This window comes from Rattus norvegicus, chromosome 7 (genome assembly GCF_021556685.1).
Source record: "Rattus norvegicus strain SHRSP/BbbUtx chromosome 7, alternate assembly SHRSP_T2T, whole genome shotgun sequence".
Classification (NCBI taxonomy): Eukaryota; Metazoa; Chordata; class Mammalia; order Rodentia; family Muridae; genus Rattus; species Rattus norvegicus.
This window is the reverse complement of record NC_141540.1, coordinates 69,039,591-69,060,071: the sequence shown is the minus strand read 5'-3', so window position 1 is coordinate 69,060,071 and position 20,481 is coordinate 69,039,591. Positions and strand designations below refer to the sequence as shown.

At 39.5% G+C, this 20,481-nt stretch overlaps 1 protein-coding gene across 7 annotated transcripts in view; it reads right to left on the bottom strand.

Annotated features, from left to right (window-relative positions):
• The window catches only part of Tafa2 (TAFA chemokine like family member 2), a 475,874-nt gene that overhangs the window by 32,097 nt on the left and 423,296 nt on the right, over positions 1-20,481 (bottom strand). For all 7 annotated transcript variants that reach the window (XR_015624379.1, XR_015624378.1, NM_001432033.1 and 4 more), the window contains 2 exons: positions 6,055-6,207; positions 4,794-4,918 (listed from right to left, as the gene is read on the bottom strand). Coding sequence is in view for 5 of the 7 variants with exons in the window: in NM_001432033.1 (NP_001418962.1) it covers positions 4,794-4,918; positions 6,055-6,207 (278 nt within the window). In the remaining 2 variants the exon portion in view is untranslated. The remainder of the gene's footprint in view (positions 1-4,793; positions 4,919-6,054; positions 6,208-20,481) is intronic.

The window sequence follows — 20,481 nt, the reverse complement described above, 5'->3', positions numbered from 1 at the left end:
GGCTGATTGCTTTCCTTCCACCGTAAGACTTACCTGAGCATTCCAGACTGGATATGGGCAATTATAAGGGAGGATGTACATTACTGAAAATTTTAATCATATCTCCAGCCATTATGTCTGTGGTAAAAATCTCACATGACCATCATATACTGCCTCAGAAACACGAATAGCCCTGGGCTAATAGCACCTCCCAAGCTACTTTGTAACCTTTTCTAGCCTCTCTTCTGGGCATCCTTTTGTGTCCAGAACCTGCCAAATTAGGGATAATAGTTTCATCCGATTCAGGCAGCCCTAACTGTCTTACTCAAGACTGGTTAAGTGGAGAATGACAGCTGGGGTGGTTTGAAGATGCTTGGCTCAGGGAGTGGCACTATTAGCAGGTATGGTCTTATTGGAGTAGGTGTGGCTTTGTTGGAGTAGGTGTGGCATTGTTGGAGTGGGTGTGGCCTTGTTGGAGTAGGTGTAGCACTGTGCGCTCAGACTTTAAGACCCTCTTCCTAAACATGTGGGAACCATTCTTCTACTAGCAGCCTTCAGATGAAGATGTAGAACTCTCAGCTCCTCCTGCACCATACCTGCCTGGATGCCCCCCACGCTCCTACCTTGATGATAATGGACTGAACCTCTGAACCTGTAAGCCAGCCCCAGTTAAATGTTGTCCTTCTAAGAATTGCCTTGGTCATGTGTCTGTTCACAGCAGTAAAACCCTAAGACAACTGCAATGGATGCAATAACTATTTAGGCTTCTTACTAATACTATATCTGCTTATGCCTTGCAGAAGCCACCTCTGTGCAGCACTCTCTCTGTGCCCGACGGTTGTGTTCCAACCTACGTAAGGATGTTCCCTCCTGCCTCCCCTGTTTAAAAATTATTTCAGTGGCAAGCACAGAGCTTATGGCATTAGAATCTCTGACTTTCTATGGCACTATAGAAACTTTCAACTAGACATTCATATTTTGCAATTTTGCAGTGTGGTGCAATTTTGGTCACGTAGCTACACTATCATGGAAAACATATCTAAATATGTCCATGTTTTATGAGTTTGTTTTAAGTTAAATACCTGTTTTATTTCTCTAGGCTCATTGTATTCATATATCCATAATTAGCCTTATATAAATACAGGATATTAAAGCCATGAAGACTAGGAAACAAAAGTTGGAGAGATGGCTCTGTGGTAAAAGGCATCTACTGCTCTTACAAGGTTCTCGAGTTCAGTTCCCAGAGCCCAATTTGAGTAGCTCTACCCCTGTGAGTCCAGCTCCAAACCTGATATCCTCTTCCAGCCTTGTGAAACATTTATACTCATGTTCTGTGACCAACACAAAGACGTGAATGCATACATGTAAAGAAAATTTTAAATTATCAAAATGTAAGGAAAATTAAAATACATATTTTGAAACAATTGAGGATAAAAATGTTTCTTATAAGACAAATGAGAATAATTTACTTCGATAATTCAAGAAGTTCCTTCTTTCAAGTCATTTTTATCTTCTCCCTTCCTGCCTACTTTCATTTCTAAAATGAAATTTCAAGCCTCAGAATCACTAGAATTCTTAGAAGCAATTCAATCCATGCACTGGATTAAATATAACTGCATTAACGTGAGACAGAGGGTGACAACTCGCCTCTCCTCGGGTGCTGAACTAATGGTAAACCCTGAGGAAGACCGCCAATGTCACTTCTAGTGTTGACAATAAGTTTACTCAATCCTCACTGTAAGCCTGGCTTTTGATGTCCACTTTCCAGTCAGAAGAGATGTTGGAGGAGCAGAGCAATCTAAGTCCCTAATTTGCAAATGTTGGGCTCATTTTTGCTGACCTGGCTGCCATGAGCAACGAAGCTATTGGCCACTACCCACTCAGACTTCCTGCCTTCCACTGCTGGTACCAACTGTTAGACTCACCCTCAGGTGATGTAAGAAAGCTACTTAACAACCATACATCATTTCCATGGCCCTAGAGGCACAGTTGGTGTGGTTTAAAACAATTTCTATCAGACTTTGTGTTAGCATGAGTTTTGAGGAACTCTAGATGATCCAACAACCACCTGAGTTATCAGAGGAGGTCTTGCCCATTGACCTATCAGAAGGACCAGTACGGCTGATGTTCAAGAGACAAGGTTGTAAGTGGTCCAAAACATAAGAATCAATGGCTGTGGTTGGCCCAAACATCCTTTGGGGGCTGTATAAGCTTCTTTCTCAGGCTCACTTATTGAATTGACTGGGACACAATGCCCTGAGCCTGTTGCCTGGTGTAATAACATACTGAATACGAGGAGGCTTTCCTTGAGTAGTCTTTCCTGGTCTGCTTTCAGAAGCGGAGGTTGAGCTGATAACAATAGAGGCAGCAGAGCCATGGTAATAGGTGAGGCACAGAGGACGCGAAGCCATCTGGGTAGCAGTTGGATTGTAGAAAAGGGAACACAGACATTTTTCTGACTGTGAGGGAAGCAATTTGGGAGTATTCCTTGCAGAAAGATGAAGGAAAGAGAGGGAGACATGGGAGAGGAGGGGAGGGGGAGGAGAGAGGGAGAAGAAGAAACTAAGAGCAGGTAAAATGGGAAGAGAAACTCAGGTCCAGCTTCAGCACTGTGAACACTTGAGGGATATTCATTTCTGCTCCCAACTGCATACAGCCACAACTGTCACTATCCTTGACACAACTAAGTCTACTGAGGAACTCACATTGGAAGAATTCCCTGCTTGGCCACAGTTTTTTTTTAATCCCAGGACAATGATGAGTGAAAACATTCTCTATAAGGCCCTTCATTATCAACTGCTCTTAGTAAGAAAATCTGAAAATGTTGCAAGCTGTAGGGTCCAGATGGGGTTTTCCTGCCTATGACTACTAATTCTTTCATACATCTCACTTCTATACATTGGGGTAAAATTCGTGAAGGTGAAGCTCGCCTTTAATTCTGGGTTATTGAGAATATGGCCAACAGGGAAGGAAAGGGCACCACTGGAAAATAATTTTTGAGGATTCCAACAGCATTCTCTTGACCTTTTTCTTTCCAATGATCCAGGAAGTCAAATATGTTCTTGAAGAGAACTATAGGAACATTTTATCATTATCGCTGACAAATATATTAAGTCGCATGTTAACATTAAGTTAGAGGTACAGATTGAGGGATCAATTTTGAGAACTGAGTTGAGGGTGGCTGAGTCATATTCCCTCAATTAATTACTGTTATGACCTTGTGAAGTCACTTAACTTTACAAAGGTATTGGTTTACTCATTGGTAAAATGGAGATTAAAATATCATCTTTATGGGGCTATTAAGCGGAGTAAATTAGATAATGTATTTAAAGCACCTTGTTCAGTATGCAGCATATGTTTATGGGCCCCATAAATGTCAGCTTCCCCTGTCCACTAAAGTGATGAAGGTACAGAATGGCTACAGGGAGATCACCTTTTTTACTTATTTATTTTGACAGCGTGTTTCACAACCTTAAGTCTTTAGCAAATTCTCATAAGTCTTATTTTTAATAGAAATAGTGTGAGAGGAAAATAATTTCATGTTAATAAATACCTTACTAGAAAATTTTACATCAGAAAATGTTTTTTAAACAAATCAGAATGAATAGGAACTTTTGTAAGCACATTGAATACTATGATTATACTAATTAACTGATTGTGTACTCAGCTGAAATATTTACCAAAATTCAACCAACAAATTAGAGTCAAGAATAGTTGGCAAAACAACAAAGTATGGTTTATCTGTGTTATTCAAAACATGGTCACATTTGTGTCTACTGTCAGTGCATTGATGATAGTACTTGACAGACTAAAATGTGATGTGATGACATCAGTAAAATAATCACTTGAAGATATGTAGAAAAATTTTTAAAATTTTCATGTCAAATAAATATCATCTAGTTTGATGTCAGTCTTTATAAAACATCCTTGTACAATTACTTTGTTTTGTCATTCAATTATCCAACTTTAACCAATTGCCAACTTTCCTTCAACTCAAAATGGAATGTATGAAATTTTAACTTTTAATTATTTACTATTCTATATAACTTTTTTATTTACGTATGTATAAGTATATAACAATTTAAATATCTGTATTTAAATTTATATGTTTATATTTTTAAAGGAATTAAAATTAGTCCAGAAAATTCATGTAATCCATGGGGAAATTAAAAATGAAATGGTTTTTCCTTCCTCTCCCAACTTCCAGAGAAGTTCTTGAGAACAGAAACGCACCCCTGTTCTGAGCATCATTTTGTGATCCTGAGATTCTGAATTGCCTTTTCCATTACCCTAATAGAAAGTGATTGCAACCCTTAACCTTTAACCTGTAACTCATGAACCTTAACCCTTAGAAAACTATTTAATGATCCAGAACCCAGGAAGGTCAAAACAATTGCTTTCACAAAACAGAAGGAATCCAAGTTATAAATAGATGTGAAGTCATGTGTAGACTAATCAGTCTTTGTCAGAATGTCTTCCCATAATACTCAGCTGAAGAACAGTAATGATGGCCACAGTGATGATGGCCAGTTGTCTGCCATTTAGAATGGATCATGGGGGTAGGGGTGGGGTGTTCATGCCACTGGCAGTATCTTAGGAATAAAATTATTTCGTTAAGCAGAAAACATGGAGGTGGATGGTGTTGGTAGAAGATGAAATCTGAAATAAAAATGTGCCATGAATAAATGAATAGATGGGAAATTCACATTATATAAAGCTATGCTCTCTCATTCCAAATGCCACTTACGTTGTCGCAGCACATATCCTGTTCCCCATTAATTCAAGATTCCCCCCCACGCTGGCTGTCCACTTACCCTAGTTGTTTTTACTTTGTTTCCAGAGGAACAGCTCCATCCTTTGCGATCTGGAAGGACTTTACATTCCTCTCCCTCCAGACATGGCTGCATATGACACCACCATTTTTGTTCCACTATGGATGCTATGAGGAGAAAGAAAAATTAACTTGACATCTCTATTTGGAACTCATGGGGCAAAAATCGCTGATCTAAATAATATACATTGTATTTTCTAGAATTATCATATACATATATAACCTATTTCAAGATTTGGTTTCTCTGTGCATCCCTGGCTATCCTGAAACTCACTCTTTACACCAGGCTGGCCTCAAACTTACAGTGATCCACCTGCCTCTGCCTCCCAAGTACTCGGATAAAAGGCATGCACCACCTCACTAGACGTATTTTACTACAAGGAGAACAACTAACATGGGATATATTGGGATCATATTATCTATAAACTGTTAATAAATTTCTAGATTTCCAACATAAAGTAATAACTATACTCACAATGTTGAAGAATGTTTCAAGTGAAATCACAAACTTCAACTGACTGATATATTGAGAGACCTTGTACTGATTCATATAAATACATAATAAACTATACCCAAGCCTGGATGAATCAATATTTTAAAGTCAATGAAATGCTCCCCATGAGCAAGCTAAAAATCAGGAGAGTGTTAGTAGATTTAATATGCTTTTCTCTCCTTCTTTATTGTAAACAGTAATTTCTTCACAAGGAAGAGGCCACACAACAAATTACTGTTTACTATGCAACAATTAATAGCCTCACACGAAGATTTATAACCTACTATAATAATATGAACAGTCGAACAAAAAGCCAATATTCATATCCATCTCCATTGGAGTCATTTTATGTGAATTTTATCTTCAGCCCAATCATTCGTGTATATGGTGCTGACATTTTTCCCTCTTACTCTTAAACTCTGTTCAGGGTTTTTGAACATACATTAATTCCCCATCCTTAACCGTCTTGCTTTTCCCATGTAATTTATAAATCTATCTACCAGCAAATCTACATTTCATGGCAACAATATTGACCGACTGGAACCTCCTTATAATGCTTCTGTAGCAGAACTATGAGAGATGCGATTCACTCTTGCTAGAGGTATTCATGTCACAAGAAAGCCCCCAAATCGCTTCTATTCTGCTACATGGTTTACAGTGTTGTCCCCTCGTAGTGACTCCAGTAGTCAGCATTATAGTGGGGTTCCAATTCCAACCGTGTCATTACAAGGAGCAATGGAAGAGGTCGCACCATCCACACAAGATGGGGCAGCTCGGGTAGTGCCTGCCACCTGCCCAGGGAAGCAGGAGCACTTGACCGTTTGGGACCGTTCTTCTATCTTGTTCTTATTACAGCATCTGTGCAGCGCCACCACCTCGCAAGTCCCAGTTCTAACATGGTGAGCTGTGCAAACAGAAATGAGAGATGAGACAACGTTGAGAACACTTGGGTACTTCCTGGTTTTAACTAGAAACACATCAAACATAATGGATCGGCCATGCATGGAACCGGAAATACAAAGACGTTGATCCCATAATGCAGATTTGATTTCTGTTCTAAATGTGATGAGACCATTCCCTTCAGTAAATGCTTGGCAATGCACGGACAATCAGTGACTGGATCAGGATGAGCTGTTGTACAGTCTCAAATACAGAGGCAATCTGTCTTTTATGCCATAAAAACATATTTATTTGTGTACTTAACACCTTTCTACTCAATGTGTTAATCACAAGAAAATAAACTCCTGGATGTGGTGCCTTGCAGCAGGCTTGTTGAAGCCAATTGCACACTCATGGCAGTGTGATATAACAACTATAACCCTTTTCATGGGATAGGGTGAGGCCTTAGCAGGGGACACCCTCTTGGGAAGCAGTAACATTGTGTGAACGCTGCATTCTCAGAAGCTTCTGCCCGGTTTCCCTGAAATTATGCTAATTGGAGGAATCTGAAAGTGTCCCTGTTTTCCTGCATGTTCCAGCCAGTGTCAGAACCCACAATCACCCCCCTTTCCATTTTGCCTGAGGAGACAGGTACCACCAAATGGCAGTAACCACAGGCAGAACGTGGACAGATTACACCTGGAAGCCAGCCACTTGGAAAGCCAGTCTCATAAGCTGCCGGGCTCCCATAACCATTTTTCTAACCTCCAAGTAAAATGACCGAACAGAGCTTTGGGGATGATTGAAAACTCTGAATCTCATGACATGCTGTGAAAGGACTCTAGTTTGTCTACATCCAGGTCACTTTCTCCCCACATTTCCTCTTCTGAGTGCTGTCCCTTCTGCAGAATTATAAACCACCAAGTTTCATCTCCTAAGATAAGACACAGCTTTAAAAATTAAGCATGTATCCTTCTTAAAATCCAGCCTGCATTCAAGCTACATCCACAATAGAGAATGCCTGACATGTTCTGTACTGAGGTGATACACACCTTTGACAGGCACTTGTCAGAACGGTCAAGAACTAGGTGTGATCTCCAACACCACAGATATTTTTGTCACTATAGATACCAATGGAAGATGCTCTCTATGTTTGATTCAACTGCATGTATTTAAATGGAAGCTAAAATAAATAAGACATAGGCTTTTGAACCCACTCTCTTCTGCCCCATAAAGTATTCTCTCAGTTAAGCATGAGTCACTTGCTCTTAATGCCCTCAAACCACCATGTTTTGTGCTATAATATACAAATTATTGCGCCTGCTGTACTGTACTTGGTGACAGTTAAAATGAGTGAAGACCACGTATCACAAATTGTTCTGAGTGCTGGGGACATAATGATTAAAACAGGACAAAGCCTTTTCCTGGCCTCAGAGAACTTATATTGCTGGGGAGAAAACAAATAGTAAGCACCCTAGTAAATTATAGAGGAGGTAAGTATTTGAAGAAAATCCAGTGGAGAGATTGAGAGTAATCGAGCAGGGAGAAAGCTCACATCTACATTTGAACACTTCAGGGCATTCTCTACTGTGGATGTGGCTTGAATGTAGGCTGGATTATAAGAAGGCAGGATCTTTTATGAAGATCACGAGGAGGAAAGCAAACAAAGAAAAGAAAGACAATGGCTTGTTTCTGAAACTGGGCGTGTTTTTCTGTGCTAACAATATGGCTGGAGTGGCTGGGGGGCCAGGAGTGAACAAGGGAAAGGGTGAGGGGAATATTTCATAATTGTGGGGCTCGGAGCTCCTGTGATGGCTAATAAAGAGATTAGTTGTTTGTTTAGAAGGGAAAGTCTTTGAGTAGTATTGGCCTCCTCTTGTTCAGGCAGCTCTGTGGTGACTGGGGTGAGGAAGATGAGAGGGAGAAGAAATCCATGACCATGTGGCTCCAGGAGGCTAACTCCTAAGAGCTAAGAAGGAGCCTGGTCTACAGAGTGAGTTCCAGAACAGCCAGGACTACAAACAGAAAATGTATCTCAGAAAACAAAAATAAGGAAATAGTTGATGCTCTAATAGAGAAGGCTTGAAAAGGGACATGGTTGTCGGGAGAGAGAGAGGCGGAGAGAGAAGAGCATTATATTTGTTTTGGGCCTGGTAAGTGTGAGGTTCAAACAGCAATCATGGTTACAGTTCTAAATGAGAGAATTATGTATGTAGCGGAGCTTGGAGGAGAGTTGAGCTCTGACATGAACCTGAGAGTTCTAAGTCTATAGGGTGAATAGAAAGCTGAAAACTGAATGGGACTGTTGTGGGGAAATGACCCATACAGAAGAGAAGGGGGAAGAAAAGAGCTAGATATGGACATGGAGAGAATGTGGAAGGAAGGCAGCAGGACAAGAATAGCTGGCAAGGCAAAGGACAAGCACATAAAACAGAAGCACTGAAGAGCAGGGAATAAAATGTACCCGAAAGGAGGGATTGATCAACGCTGTCAGACCTGCTGAAGATCCAATTAAATGAAAGGAAGTAATTGTCCATTTAGAAAGTAATAGACCCTCAATCGCTAAGGCAATCCTGAGCAAAGAGAATAAATCTTCAACAAAGACATCAACAATCTGAGGGGGAAAGGCGGTACCTTCAATAAATGGTATTGTGACACCGGAGCACCTGGAAGATAAAATTACAGCCTTTCTTTACACTACATAGGAAAAGCAATGCAAAATGAACCCAAGACTTAAATGCAGGTCCTGGAAGTGTAAAACTCTTAGAGTAAAAAGTAGAAGAAGAATGTCGATGGCTTTGGTCTGAGCACTATTTGGTTTTTTAGATATAACTTCAAAAGCACAGACAACAAAATCAAAGATAAAATGATTAGAGCAAATTAATAACAAAAAAACCATGCCAAAGATACTCAGAAGAGAAAAAGCCCGTTAGTTAGACTAAAAGGACATAAAAGGTGAAGGTAATAAGTAAAAAGGCTTCTGATAATAAATGGCTAATATACAAAATATGTAAGGAGCCTAAATGACTCAAAAGCAAGAAACCAATTTAATTTAAAATAGATCAGACAATAAAGATTTATCAAGAAAGGATGTAGAAATAGGTAATGGGTATATGTAAAGTGTTCAATATCTTTAATTAGTAGTGGGATGTAAGTCAAAACCACAGTAAAAGTCCTTCCCATTCCATGGAGAATGGTTATTATCAAAAGCAAGTGCTGAAAGGAATTGGCATGTGCAGGAAAGAGAACGTTTACTGTCAAATGTTATAAATGGCTCCAGCCAGTATGAACAGTTGAAAGAAACCCCAGAACCCAAAACTAAACTATTGTATTCAAAGAAATGAACTGCTTTCTTCATATGCTGAAGAAAGTTCGGAGCTCTTTCGTTCACAGTGGCTTTATCTACAATGGCCAAGAAATGGAATCAATCATAGTGTTCATCAGTGGGTGAAAAGATAAAGAAAAAATTTGGTGCATAAGGACATTTTTTATATAAAAATAATTTAATCCTAAAAATCCTGTTATATTTTTACAACATTGACAAAACTCCAGAATATTGCATCTTTAAGAAAGGAAGCCAGGCACAAAATATAGATATTATATGATTTCATTGACATGTATAATATGAAAAGGTTAACTCAGAGGCTGAGGATGGTAGCTACCACACATTAAAACTGGAACAACAAGTAATGTTTCTCAAGGGATACAAAATTTAAGGTAGAGGAATGAATTCAAAGGATCTTTTATGCAACACTGTGATTATAACTATGTGTTACATCCTTTAAAATGTCTAAGGGGATAAATTTTACATTTGATTTCACAAAAAGTGCATGAGGAAATTCATGTATTAATCGATTCAATGCAGCAATTATCAAATATGCTTATTCTAAAGTATCAGAACATATAAAACAAATGCAGATAATTTTGTCAATTAAAATGCAAAGAATAAGTATAGTAGATAAAGCAAACACTGAAGTCATAGTAGCTAGATTCAAATGGAAGCTCGTTTATGTAGCTGTTTTATCTAAAGCTGGTTATGCATAAGGTCAAAGTTTTTTCACCTACATTAGAAATATTATCTACAAAATGTAATAAAATAATGGTCAGAAACAATGTTTAGAACATTGCTGGTCCTAGCGTAGGCATTTCTATAAGTTATCTATGACCACAATGCTAACAGTGCTAACAGTCAAGTACTGACTACTTGGCCTAAGCATGAATCATGTTTAAAGGTAGGAGGAAAATAAAAGCATACCGGAAGCAAATACTGTAGACAATGGGAGTTAAGATTGTAGAGGGAATAATAAAAATGTCTTTCAGAACAGTTTTCTGTGAAGGAAGAAGGGAATAGAGCAAGAGCTGGAAGGATTGTGAAACCAACCGAATTTTGGAAATGAATGCTAAAAAAAAGCACTTTTATTTGCTGGCTGTTCTACTGGGGAGAGAGGAAATGACAGTACAAGAGAGAGATGGGCAGTTGTAAAAGAATCCTCTCCTGAAGGAAGCAAGATATGGGGCACCCAGAGGGAAGTCACATACATGTGATAATGGAGACACAATACACATTATCAAGACTGGAGGTAAAAGAGGTCCTTAAATACCCAATTTCTTCTATTCTTTCCATGATGTAAACAGGTTTTTTGTTTTGTTTTGTTTTGCTTTGCTTTGCTTTTGTTTTGTTTTGAGAAGAAAAAGGAGCCTCTGAAGCAGATATCTGCAGAGGAAGAAATACCAATAGGAGGTGGCAAGGACTTAGTATATATACACAGTCATGTGCAGAGAACATGATGAAATGAAAAGTGCCTGCATTTACAGATTGGGTGGGGCAGAAGGTCTGTGTGATTAAAAATTATTTGTATCACTGGAATTTGGATAATGATTTAGGATAACAGAGATGTACTGCAGTAGGCTACACTGAACAGTTCCCCAGATGTTTCGCCCAGGAAGGCAAGACCATCTCATTACAAAGGAATTCTGACATCTTTCATGGAAGAGTCTTTTCTTTGGGAAAGAAGAGAGAAGTAAAAGGGTGTCACCCTTTTGGGAGGAGCATGTCCATGTAGAAATGGTGAACTCTTGTAGGTAAGTGCTTCAAATAGTTGAGGGGCTGAGGCACCTAGGAACCTATGCTCTGCATGAGAAAAAGCAGAGCCAGAAGTTGATGGGAAAGAAGGAGTTAGCATCACATAAAAGTTAGAAGGTTTATTAGGACGATCTATGTTGGAGAAGGAGAAGGAGGAGGAGAAGAAGAAGAGAAAAGAAGAACAAGAAGAGAACAAGAAGCATGAGAAGGAGGAGGAAGAAGAGGAGGAGGAAGAAGAGGAAGAGGAAGAGGAAGAAGCAGCAGAAGAAGAGTGCAGAGAACCTAAGAGAATACCAGTGTGGTCCATGGCTCTTTCAGAGTAGGAAGCAATGGTGAATGGACTTTGGTTAGTCACAGAGAAAACTGGTCCTGAAAGGTCTTTAATCAGGGCATTAAGGGGTAGCTGGGAAATCATGGCAGATCCTGGTTTTGTGGGCCATGCATGATCAAAGAGATCAAGCCTGAGATGAGAGTAGAAATATATAGATCAGCATGGGGAGGGTCATCAGAAGAATTGGGAGTATTAAAATCAGACCTAGAAGGGAGAGATACTCTACTTTTGCTGCCGCTTGAGTGGTCAAGAATACCTGGTGTGATCCGCACCATTTAGGCTGTAAGAGTTGGGGAGCATTAGGAAGACACAGTCACCAGGATCAAGATCTAAGGAGAGAACTGTAGATGGAGGTAAGGTTTATTCCCTATGAGTAAAGATTATAGTGTGTTTGGTTAGATGTAAGGAGGGCTACAAGTCCAGAAAGAAGAGGTGAAGCAATAGGGAGGAAGTCTGGGTGGTGATAGACCAACCTGTCAGTTATCAATTCCAAGGAGATGAGTTTAAGGAGGTTCTGGGGAGAGCCCATCAACAATAACCAGAATAACTGGCTAGGATAATTTGAGGTTAAACATCATCTAAGTTGCTCAAGAAGAGCACTGGCTTGTGCTGTGTTTCCTGAGGACCAAGTCTATAGAGAACATTAAAAGAGTATTTAACATCTAAGGATATTGAGTACTTTAGGTGTTGAGTACTTTAGAAATGAAGTCAGGTCTGTTAAATGATAGAAAAGGAGATACTTCAATAAGAATGATTTGAGATAGAAGGATATGAATTCTTCTTGTGCCTTCTTATACCTGCTGGTGAATGCTTCTAGCTAACCTGGGAGTATTTCCATCACTGTGAAGACGTGATGGGGTTAATGAGAGGGTGGTCTAACCTGGGAATATGTCCATCAGTGTGAAGACATGGTGGAGTTGATGAGAGGGTGGCATACGAATAACATCATTTCTATTTCCCTAGAAAATGCCCTCAGGTTTGGTAGGTACCTAAGAGCAAGTAATGCACTGTGAGGTGATGCTATGTAGAATCTGTGGCAAAATGGGGGCATAGATGAAGGTCTTAAGTAAAATGAGCAGTGGGAGTATTCCACAAGAAATTGATTATTTACAGCAAAAGGAGGGCTCGCTGAAGGCCAGAAAGGGCAATAATTGAATAAGGGCCATTATTGAAGACATGCCAAAATCTTTAAGGATGGTTTAATTTTACCAGTTAGAGAGCCTCATGGGGGAAGGGCTGACCTAAGCAAAAGGCTAAGAGAATAAGATGATTAGCAGAGAAGATAGCCTCTGAGTCAGTGAAATCAGAAGAGATGGAAATCTTTAAGGTAGAGTTTAGAACTACCTGGATAGCAGGGGTGTTGGGTCAAGTGGGATTTTTTTTGGCTCTCTATTTAAAATGTAGGAATGATCTCTAGGATGGATGTCAGTCTCCATGAATAAAAGGAAGACATTCTGAAGCCTATAAATTAATATGTTGATAATCATAGGGGTGCCTCAAAACCTTAAAGATCCTCTCTCTTGCAAAATTGGGGCACATTAATATGTCGGATATTTGGTATTTGCATTAGTGTAAATGCTAATTGTTTTGTCCTATGCTGGCATAAAGGACCAGGTAAAGGCCATGAATTCTGCCTGCTGTACATTAGTTTGTGGGGAGGAGAGACACTGAGCTTCAAAGGAATTGCTATCAGCTACAGCAACATTGCCCATAGTTAGATGGGGTTCTTTAATGAAAATCCTAACAACATAGCAGCTAGGGGCTTCGGCAGAATGAGTATCTGACAGAAGAATAAAAGATTAAAAGGGAATCAATACTGACATAGGAGTAGGGGTCCTCTGGAAAACTAAAATTACAGGAGTGAGCACAGCTGGACTGATATGTTACACCAATGGATGATGTCTGGGTTCTGTGGATGAACAGTTTATGTATCTACTGAATACAAGAGAGAGGGGAGGTTGGAGGGAGAAATGGAGAAAGGAGAGAGAAGAGAGAAATGAAGCTAATTAAAATGAAGAGAACAATGAGTTAACTCAAGGGGGTTATGAAAGTTGGAAACATAATAGTTGGATAGAGTTTGGGGGCTTCTATCATTAAGAGAGGCTCATGTCTCCATAGAACTGACAAAGAAAACCATAGACTAAGCTCTGAGAGGGGTATACAGGTGAGGCAGAAGTTTCAGAGGGATCTAAGAGTCCTACTGCAGCAGTAGTCAGAGGAAACTCTTTAAACTTAGAGAATGAGAGTTCAGTAGGTTAGAGGGGGTCCAGAGGCTCTGTAAAAGGACCATGAATAGTTTGGTAAAAGGGATTTTCTAAAACACTGAAGTTAAAGATCTAGATAGGAAGATGACCTGTTATGCCTTCACAAAGGAGAGAAGCTCCTGTTTCGCTTGGAGAGGAGCTATGCCCTGGATCAGAGTTTAAATTTGAGATATGCCAGAGGAAGAATGAATCAGGGTGTGGCCAAAGTAAATTTCCCAGGAGGAGGCATTTGGGAGTTAGAAGAAGATACTCAGTATCCTTGAATAGCTAGAAAGTTATCTGGGGTCTTAAGTTATAGAAAAAGCCCATAAGAGAGACTACAAAGAAAGGTCATCTATGTGAAAAGAGTTCTGAGAGTGAGAAGAAGGTTTAGCAGGTCCCAAGCAAAGGACCTGAAGAGGTGAGGGGTATGACAGAATACTTGGGAAAGAACTGTTCAGACATAGCTGGTCAGGACTTTAACTGCCCAGGTAAATGCAGAAATGTCTTGGCAAGTTGGGGCAAGAGTAATATAAGCCACCGTTTTGGAGATTCAAGATGTGGGAGATGTGGTATAGAGTGTGATTATGCATGGGTCTTGAATTGGGCAATTAGAGTTCTCTGGATTTTTGACAGCCAGAATGAAAGTGTGTTAGAGAAGGTTTTTGAAATCCCTCAGAATTTAAAAGTCAAATGTATCACCTTTGGAATAGAAGGTGGCAATTATCCAGAGGAATCTTGCAGCCCAATTGTGCTGGGGTAATTCTCCATACATTTTAGCTTAATAGAACTTTTTCATTTTGGAGTCCACAAGTTTCTAAGGAGACATCCCTTGCTGACTAGTTTTATGCCAACTTGAAACAGGCTATAGTCTTTAGGGAATATGATTTTCCAATTGAGAAATTATCTCTGCAGTGCTGAACTATATACAAGGCTGTAGAAAATTTTCTCAACTAGTGGTTAATATAGGAAGGCTCAGTGGTCCATTGTCAAGTGGTACCATTCCTGGGCTGGTAGTTCTAGATGCAATTAAAATAAAAAGCTAAGAAAGCCATGAGGAGCAAGCCAGTAAGAACTCTACAATAGCTCCTGCTTCTGGGTTCCTGCAGTGTCTTCCCTAGATGTTATTAGATGAAATAAATCCTTTCTTCTTCAAACTAAATTTAGTCACAGTGTTTTATCACGGCAATAGATAACCTAACCAAGATACAGGCCAAAAGAAAGTCTCTAGACATTTTAGAGGTTTATTGGTCTATAACTGAAAGAAAAGATGAGAAAGAGGCATGCTGAAAGGAAGGGTCATTGTCAACCAGTGACACTGCTTAGTGAGGGTCAAGTCAAGAAGGAGAGGGACATCTAAAGGGAGAGGGACCTACAATATGGCTGGGGTAAATTTGCCACCTAGAACTCAGTTTCCTGCAGAGTCTATGTGGTGGAAAGTCAAAAAGAAAAAGCTTGTGAAAGAGGATTAAGATTTTCAAGCTCACCCAAGGACTAGTCAGCAAGTGGTAAATGTAGTGAAACAATGTTCCAGTCAGAGTGGCTCAAGGGGCAAGGACTGTAGGGCTTGGCAGAGAACTTGAAGAGGAAGTGGAGAGGGCTTCCTACAAAAAGACCCATACCTTGACCCCTCCCCCATATGTATCTTGAAAGATTGGTGAGGATAAAAGGAATGAGGAACCCAGTATTAGCACAAGCTTTATTTTGAAAACAATGGTGCAGAAGGGTCTCTAGTGGAGGATCCACAGCCTGTCGCCCGTATTGTGGGTGGTGCCATCCCTAGGCTGTTGATCCCCTGTAAATATCTGAGCAAGCTATGAAGGGCAAGGCAGTAATTTGTACCAGTTGGGGGGGGTAGTTATACAAAAGGAAAGGGAAAATGAAAAAACAGCCTGGAATTTTCCTCTTTTGAACTATGGTCAGCCATTGTTAGGAATAACTGGAGGAGGTAGGTATGTAGTAGGTTAAAGGTTATCATGTGACTGTGGTCAGCCATTTATGGGGTCAGTAAGTCAGATAGACAAGAAACACAAAGAATGCTGAGAGTGGAAGAAATGTTCTTCCCCAGGGAAGAGCAGACACATTGAACCAGTATCAAATGCTCAGCCCTGAAAACACACGAGTAACATAATACACACTGAGCAAGTTGTACTTGTGTACTTAAGGACAGATAGATAGATGATAGATGATGAATAGACACACATAGACAAATGATAGATGACAGATAGATAGATAGATAGATAGATAGACAGACAGACAGACAGATAATCTCGCATTCAAAGGGGTTGACATAAAATCTTTTCAATGTTCTCCTAAATGCTGAGAAATAAAACATGTAAAGTGAGATATCTAAAAAAGGGAGTAAACATCTAGAATAATTTAATTCCCCTTAATATGGGATGTGTTTGCGAATGTGTGAATTATTTTCTGTGTCTTATCTTCTCATTAAGGTAACCAACATCATAGAGAAAAAGACTAATTTTTCACGTACACAGCTCAGCATGCAGTACGTGCTCAATAAATGGAAAATAAGCAATTTAAGAAGGCATAACTAGTGCCTGTGGTTTTCTCTAAAAGGTTAATGAGATAGTAGAAAATTCAGTCTAGAATTCTCTATGTAGAGTCAGACAAAGCTCACGATCAACTAATCTAATCAAATATTAAGACTTTCCAAATTAACAAAAATAGGCTTCACGGAAATCATTTAACATCCTATGAAAATAATGCAAGGGCCCTGCAGATTTAAATAAAATATAAGGAGCAGGTTCCTTCATGTCACAGTCACCAGCACACACACACACACACACACACACACACACACACACACACACACACACGCACGCACGCACGCGCGCGCATGTATATGCACCCTACTTTGTAATGTTTTCTCTCCATTCATTTGCTGCATAAATGGAAATACCACATAGACTTCTGTGAAATGGCAACAGAGACAGACGGTCTCCCTAAATTCTTAACATGGTATTCAAAACCTTGTCAGTCCTTCCAAACTCTTGATCCTGCATCTCACCAGAGCAGTAGGATCTTTGGCCTTAAAATGCCTCCCAGAAACATGTCCTTAAAAGACACTCTTGCATCATTAAGATCCTATCATTTTTTCCACAGTGTTAGAACTAGTGTATTTTGGCATAGTGTTTAGTGAGACAGTTACCAAAACCTTTGTTTCCAACCGCTCTTTTATAACACTAAAAGATATACTCCAGAAAAAGAGTATGAGTAAAAGTCATTTGGCTTATATGTCTAGGTTTTTTTAATTATATATTTTGAGTAGTATTCCATGTACAACATACACATGCTATGGACAGATTTGATTTGGTACCTTGGCTCCAACACATCGATAGATACAGTGAGTTGACATTGAAGTAACATTTATGTGAATCTTTCACCTCCAGTCATAGTCACAAGACTTAAGCTTAATACAAACATACACACACATGTTTTCTAGGTGTAAAATGACTTGTACAATACAATATGGGAAAAATTTGCAGAGTGGCAATAATCATTAACCTTTTTTTTTCTTTTGTTTTTTTTTTTTTCAGAGCTGAGGACCAAACCCAGGGCCTTGCGCTTGCTAGGCAAGTGCTCTACCACTAAGCTAAATCCCCAACCCCAATTGTTAACCTTTCTTAAAAATATTTGCTTGCTTGCTTGCTTATTTATTTATTTATTTATTTATTTATTTATTTATCAATCATCTCATTTTATCCAACAACAAATACCAAAGTGGAAGTTTTTATCACCCACAGTTCATAGGGAAGAAACTGAAATAGAGCTCTGTTAAATTGTTCAAGGTGAAACAGCTAAAAGCAGACTAATCAGAGTATTCGCCCTGCTCTAGATACTATGGCCTTGATGCTTTCTGTAATGGCTGTCCTGTGGTCCTCTATACACACACCCCAGGTTAAACTCCAGATGTTGAGGATACACATCTGGTACACTCTAAAGGTAATGATTGATTTTAAGCCCATCTCGATCTATCTGCTGATAAATAACCCCCTTTATCCAAGTTCAATTCATTTGTACAGAATGGGTTTGATTGTTTCTAGAGTGAGTCCCTAGAGTCCTCAAACAGACTGTCCAAGCTAGTGCCCGTAAAACTCCTTTAAAATGCCATGATCCTAGTTAGATGTTAATGATGTTTATTTTTTGCCATTAGTGAAATTAACATGTATCAAAATGATGGGATGCACAGAAGCAACAAAGATACAGCTGTTAGAGAAAGTCATCTATATTGTGCAGAAGTTCTAATTCTACCTTTCAAAAACTCTCAGTACACTTAATTGTGTTGACAGAGGAAGAATGTAAAAAAGCTTACTCTGACACTTAGCTAGAAAAGAGTAAATTTAGCATCAAGCCGTGAATGTGTTCCTGCCTGTTTTCCTCTCCATTAGATTTCAATTCTTGTTTGTATTCTGATTTGTCTCGTTGATTCTGAAATTTTGTTTGTCTTCATATACTCCTATTTAATAGTTTCACCCAGCTCAGTGGTTCCCTGGAGAGACTGCATTATACCTTCTGCGTGGAAATAAAGCATGGCCTACATGCGCCAATGGTCATCTGAAATACAAGCTAGTTAGTGGATGTAGGTTGCTGTAAATCACTTTGAATGGGAAGAAATGTGCTGAAACAAAAACTCTTTGAGACAGCTAATTTCTCACTTTCATTCATTAGAGTGAGAACGGAAGGTGTATTTTTAGACTCTCATGCCAGAGCAATCTAATTAAAAGTAAATGGTCATTTAAATAGCAGAATGAAATTTCCAAAGTTCCCATAATTTATAAAGTCAGGATGATTAGGTTAGGAAGGAAACAGGCAAATGACATTGGCAGTTTTATAACCCCTGTTTTCTTTTCTTTTCTTTTTTAATTGGATAGTTTTTTATTTACATTTCAAGTATTATTCCCTTTCCCAGTTTCCCAGACATAAGCCCCCTATCCCATCCCTCTCCCCTTCTTCTATAAGGGTGTTCCCCTCCCCAACCACTTCCCCTCTCACCCCCCACAACATTCTCCTACACTGTGGGTACAACTTTGGCAGGACCAAGGGCTTCTCCTTTCATTAGTGCCCAACAAATGCAGTTGGAGCCATGCGTCAGTCCATGTATAGCCGTTGGGTAGTGATTTAGTCCCTGGGAGCTCTGGTTGTTTGGCATTGTTGTTCTTATGGGATGCAAGCCCCTTGCCCTCTTTCAATCCTTTCTCTAATTCCTCCAGTGGGGGTTGCATTCTCAGTCCAGTGGTTTGCTGCTAGCATTCGCTCTGTATTTGACATGCTCTGGCTGTCTCTCTCAGGAGACATATATATCCTGTTCCTCAGCATGCACTTCTTAGCTTCATCAATCTTATCTAGTCTTGGTGGCTATGGCATATGTGGAACAGGCTCTGAATGGCCATTCTTCAGTCTCTGCTGCAAATTGCCTCCATATCCCCCCATGAATATTTTTGTTCCCCCTTCTGAGAAGCAGTGAAGCATCTGCACTTTGGTCATCCTTCTTGAGCTTCATGTGGTCTGTAGATTGCATCTTGGGTAATTCCAGTTTTGGGGCTAATGTCCACTGATCAGTGAGTGCATACCATGTGTGTTTTTCTGTGATTGGGTTATATCACTCAGGATGATATTTTCTAGTTCCATCCATTTGCCTATGAATTTCATGAAGACATTGTTTTTGATAGCTGAGTAGTATTCCATTGTGTAGATGTACCACATTTTTTGAATCCATTCCTCTGTTGAAGGGTATCTGGGCTGTTTCCAGCTTCTGGCTATTATAAATAAGGCTGCTATGAGCATAGTAGAGCACGTGTCTTTGTTGTATGTTGGAGCATCTTTTGGGTATATGCCCAAGAGAGGTATAGCTGGGTCCTCAGGTAGTGAAATCTCCAATTTTCTGAGGAAACTCCAGACTGATTTCCAGAGTGGTTGTCCCAGTTTGCAATCCCATCAGCAATGGAAGAGTGTTCCTCTTTCTTCATATCCTAACCACCATCTGTTGTCACCTGAATTTTTTATCTTAGCCATTCTGACTGGTTTGAGGTGGAATCTCAGGGTTGTTTTGATTTCAATTTCCTTGATGATTAAGGATGCTGAACATTTCTTTAGGTGCTTCTCAGCCATTCAATATTCCTCAGCTGAGATTTCTGTGTTTAGCTCTGTACCCCCATTTTAATAGGGTTATTTGGCTCTCTGGAGTCTATTCTTGAGTTCTTTGTATATTTTGGATATTAGCCTTCTACTAGATGTAGGTAGCATTGATATAGATCTCTTCCCAATCTGTTGATTGCCGTTTTGTCCTAATGACAGTGTCCTCTGCCCTACAGAAGTTTTGCAGTTTTATGAGGTTGCATTTGTTGATTCTTGATCTTAGAGCATAAGCCATTGGTATTTTGCTTAGGAAATTTTCCCCAGTGCCCATGTGTTCGAGATTCTTCCCCACTTTTGCTTCTATTAGTTTGAGTGTATCTGGTGTGATGTGATGGTCCTTGATCCACTTGGACTTAAGCTTTGTACAGGACGATAAAAATGGATCGATTTGCATTAGTCTACATGCTGACCTCCAGTTGAACCAGCACCATTAGTTGAAAATGCTATCTTTTCCATTGGATGATTTTAGCTTCTTTGTCAAAGATC